The following is a 5,000-nucleotide window of genomic DNA, read 5'->3' on the forward strand; positions in this document are numbered from 1 at the left end:
TTCACTCATAGAAAATTTCACCCAAGGAAAACCATTGAATAAACCGGGACAGGAAATTTCCACCCATGAAAATTCAACCCACGAAAATTTCACCCATGAAAATTTGACCCAAGGAAAATTCAACCAAAAGATAATTCTATCCATAAAAAAATTCACCCAAGGAATTTTCTCAGGGTGGAATTTTTTTGGAAGGAATTTTCTTTGTGTGAAATTTTCTTTGGGGGAAATTATCTGGGTGGAATTTTCCTCTCACGGTTTATTCAATGTTTTTTCCAGTAATCAATTTTTATACCAAAAACTGTTTAGAATGTTTTCTTGTATAAATTTTAATAGATCTAAAGAAATTTAATTTACTAAACTTTAAAGTTTCTGTGGAATTACTGTACGTAACCCGTCAAAAATGACGGCTGAATATTTATAGATATGGGCTCACACGCATCCCCCTCTCACCAGAAGCAAAGGGCCTCGGTTAGATTTCTCCAGTCGTCTCTATCTTGAGCTTTTAATTTAATACTTCCCCATTCATCATCTCCTACTTCACGCTTTATAGTCCTCAGCCATGTAAGCCTGGGTCTTTTAACTCTTCTAGAGTCTTTGGGAGCCCAGTTGAAAGTGTGGTGAACTAATCTCTCTTGGGGAGTGCGAAGAACATGACCAAACCATCTCCATCTACCCCTCGCCATGATCTTATCCACATATGGCACTCGAGTAATATCTCGTATAGCTTCATGAATATATATATATATATATATATATATATATATATATATATATATATATATATATATATATATATATATATATATATATGTGTGTGTGTGTGTGTGTGTGTGTGTGTGTATTATATAAATATATATATATATATATTTATATATATATATAATATATATATGTATAATATATATATATTATATATAAATATATATATGTATATATATATATATATATATATATATATATATATATATATATATATATATATATATATATATAGACACTTTCTCTTTATTATATAGTTCCCTCTATTAAAATTGATGAGTCGAAATGTTTTTCTCCAGTGAAATTACTAATTGTCACTTGTTTAATTAATTATTCCACTATCAATTATCAATTTAATCATATTTTCTATTAAGAAATTATCGATATATTTTCTACTTTCAAAGTTATTGATTAATTAACGTTTTCTTCTGTTAACATTATCTCTTGAATTAAATTTTCTCCTTCGGTTGTTATATAACTTAATGTTGTTACTGTTCTTAATATATTTCATTTTGAGTGTTTATTACTTCTCTTGTAGTTTTTTTATTTCCTTGTTTCCTTTCCTTGCTGGGCTATTTTTCCTTGTTTGAATCCTTGGGCTAAAGCATCTTGCTTTTGCAACTAAGATTATAGCTTAGCTTGTAATAATAATAATAATAATAATAATAATAATAATAATAATAACAATAATAATAATAATAATAATAATAATAATGATAATAATGATGATATCCAACTAAGGTTCTAGCTTAGCTTGTAATAGTAATAATAATAATAATGATAATGATATCCAACTAAGGTTATACCTTAGCTTATACTAATAATAATAATAATAATAATAATAATAATAATAATAATAATTATAATAAGAACAACAACAATAATAATAATAATAATAATAATAATAATAATAATAATAGTAATAATATCCAACTAACGTTATACCTTAGATTGTAATAATAACAATAATAATAATTATAATAAGAACAACAATAATAATAATAATAATGATAATAATAATAATAATATCCAACTAAGGTTTTATCTTATCTAATAATAATAATAATGATAATAATAATAATAATAATAATAATAATAATAATATCGCTTAAAAGACTACTCAAACACAGACGTCAATCATGAAATGCCTTTTTAGTCTTTTGTTTATTCTAAATAAAAACATTGTTTATTTTAAATAAACACATTGTTTATCCCAAAGCCTTCAATTGAGGTGGAATAAACAGGTCAGTCATTAATTGTTTGTCTTACAACAACAACAAAAACAATAACAATAACAAATGTAGCAGTTTCTAATCCACTGCAGGACAAAGACCTCAGACATGTCCTTATTCACGTCTGGAGTTTGGACAGTTTCATCACCACGCTGGCCAGTGCGGATTGGTGATGGTGGGAGGTTTTGGTCTGATCACTCATAGCAAACCAACCTAGTACGGGTGGCAATGACTAGTACAGCTTTGCTGGTGACTGGTACACAAACCCTTTCACCACGTTAAGGTATCCCCTACTCAGAAAGGTGGCTTGTTTTAGATATATAATAAACATTCTATTAATTAAATACTTTACTTAATTTCGATTTATAGTTAAGAATTGTCTTCTATAGAGATAAATTAATGTAGCTCCATTCAGAAAGTTATAACACTCTATCTCTAAAACACGAAAAATCCCAAACTTACCTTGAGCGTCCTCATTCTGAAAGTTATAACACTCTATCTCTAAAACACAAAAAAATCCCAAACTTACCTTGAGCGTCCTCATTCTGAAAGTTATAACACTCTATCTCTAAAACACGAAAAATCCCAAACTTACCTTGAGCGTCCTCATTCTGAAAGTTATAACACTCTATCTCTAAAACACGAAAAATCCCAAACTTACCTTGAGCGTCCTCATTCTGAAAGTTATAACACTCTATCTCTAAAACACGAAAAATCCCAAACTTACCTTGAGCGTCCTCATTCAGAAAGTTATAACACTCTATCTCTAAAACACAAAAAATCCCAAACTTACCTTGAGCGTCCTCATTCTGAAAGTTATAACACTCTATCTCTAAAACACGAAAAATCCCAAACTTACCTTGAGCGTCCCCATTCTGAAAGTTATAACACTCTATCTCTAAAACACAAAAAATCCCAAACTTACCTTGAGCGTCCCCATTCTGAAAGTTATAACACTCTATCTCTAAAACACAAAAAATCCCAAACTTACCTTGAGCGTCCTCATTCTGAAAGTTATAACACTCTATCTCTAAAACACAAAAAAATCCCAAACTTACCTTGAGCGTCCCCATTCTGAAAGTTATAACACTCTATCTCTAAAACACGAAAAATCCCAAACTTACCTTGAGCGTCCTCATTCTGAAAGTTATAACACTCTATCTCTAAAACACAAAAAATCCCAAACTTACCTTGAGCGTCCCCATTCTGAAAGTTACAACACTCTATCTCTAAAACACGAAAAATCCCAAACTTACCTTGAGCGTCCTCATTCTGAAAGTTATAACACTCTATCTCTAAAACACGAAAAATCCCAAACTTACCTTGAGCGTCCCCATTCTGAAAGTTATAACACTCTATCTCTAAAACACGAAAAATCCCAAACTTACCTTGAGCGCCCTCATTCTGAAAGTTATAACACTCTATCTCTAAAACACAAAAAAATCCCAAACTTACCTTGAGCGTCCTCATTCAGAAAGTTATAACACTCTATCTCTAAAACACAAAAAAATCCCAAACTTACCTTGAGCGTCCTCATTCTGAAAGTTATAACACTCTATCTCTAAAACACAAAAAATCCCAAACTTACCTTGAGCGTCCCCATTCTGAAAGTTATAACACTCTATCTCTAAAACACGAAAAATCCCAAACTTACCTTGAGCGAAGAAGAGTCTGTACGTATGAAAGAACACTGCCATGGCGTACGTGGGCGCTGAATCGCCTCGGTAGTTTCTCCCCAGGGTGATCATCACCAGGGCTATAACCCCTAGGGTTATGAGTGCCCCTATCCACACCATGGGGGAGAGGGGGAGCAGGAACCCCCAGGGGTCAACTTCAGCCCTGTTTTGGGCCAAGACGAACTGCCTAGCGTCGGTGAAGATGGGAGAGGTGTAGTCGATGGCTGTGGTTCGGATCAATGTGATGTCGTGTGGGCCTAGGGCCATGTCGGCTTCCTGTATTATTATTATTATTATTATTATTAAATGCTAAGCTACAACCCTAGTGCCATGTCGGCTTCCTGTATTATTATTATTATTATTATTATTATTATTATTATTATTAAATGCTGAGCTACAACCCTAGTGCCATGTCGGCTTCCTGTATTATTATTATTATTATTATTATTATTATTATTATTATTATTATTATTATTATTATTATTATTATTATTATTAAATGCTAAGCTACAACCCTAGTGCCATGTCGGCTTCCTGTATTATTATTATTATTATTATTATTAAATGCTAAGCTACAACCCTAGTTGGAAAAGCAGGATGCTATAAGCCCAGGGGCCCCAACAGGGAAAATAGCCCAGTGAGGAAAGGAAATAAGGAAAAATAAAATATTTTAGGAATAGTAACAATATTAAAATAAATATTTCCTATTTGAACTATAAAAACTTTAGCAGAACAAGAGGAAGAGAAACTAGATAGAAAAGTGTGCCCGAGTGTACCCTCAAGCAAGAGAACTCTAACCCAAGGCAGTGTAAGACCATGGTACAGAGGCTATGGCACTACCTAAGAATAGAGAACAATGGTTTGATTTTGGAGTGTCCTTTTTGTAATATTATTATCATCATTATTATCTTATTATCAATACCTTCTAATAGGCCTTCTCCATCATGAGGCTCAGTACTACACAGCATTCTAGTTTTATTCCAGCTGTTATCAAGCTGTGGAGTGATCTTCCTAATCGGGTTGTTGAATCGGTAGAACTTCAAAAGTTCAAATATGCAGAAAATGTTTTACCCTGTTTGAGCCCTTGGGCTTATAGCATCCTGCTTTTCCAACTAGGGTTGTAGCTTAGCTAGTAATAATGATAATAATAATAATAATGATAATACTAATAATAATGATAATAATAATAATAATAATATTAATAATAATGATATTGTTATTATTATTTTCTTATTATAACCTTGTGTATCATTATTATTTCCATACTGAAGATGTTAATATAATATTATTTACTACTATTTTACTTATAATTATGATCAATGTTATGATAATA

The 5,000-nt window shown here is 31.4% G+C and overlaps 1 protein-coding gene across 1 annotated transcript in view; it reads right to left on the bottom strand.

The window, feature by feature from the left end:
• Nucleotides 1-5,000, bottom strand: part of LOC137635456 (probable glutamate receptor) — a 36,806-nt gene that overhangs the window by 9,027 nt on the left and 22,779 nt on the right. The window contains exon 10 of the mRNA XM_068367921.1: nt 3,646-3,943. Coding sequence (XP_068224022.1) covers nt 3,646-3,943 — 298 coding nt within the window. The remainder of the gene's footprint in view (nt 1-3,645; nt 3,944-5,000) is intronic.

This window comes from Palaemon carinicauda, unplaced genomic scaffold, assembly GCF_036898095.1.
Source record: "Palaemon carinicauda isolate YSFRI2023 unplaced genomic scaffold, ASM3689809v2 scaffold127, whole genome shotgun sequence".
Lineage (NCBI taxonomy): Eukaryota > Metazoa > Arthropoda > Malacostraca > Decapoda > Palaemonidae > Palaemon > Palaemon carinicauda.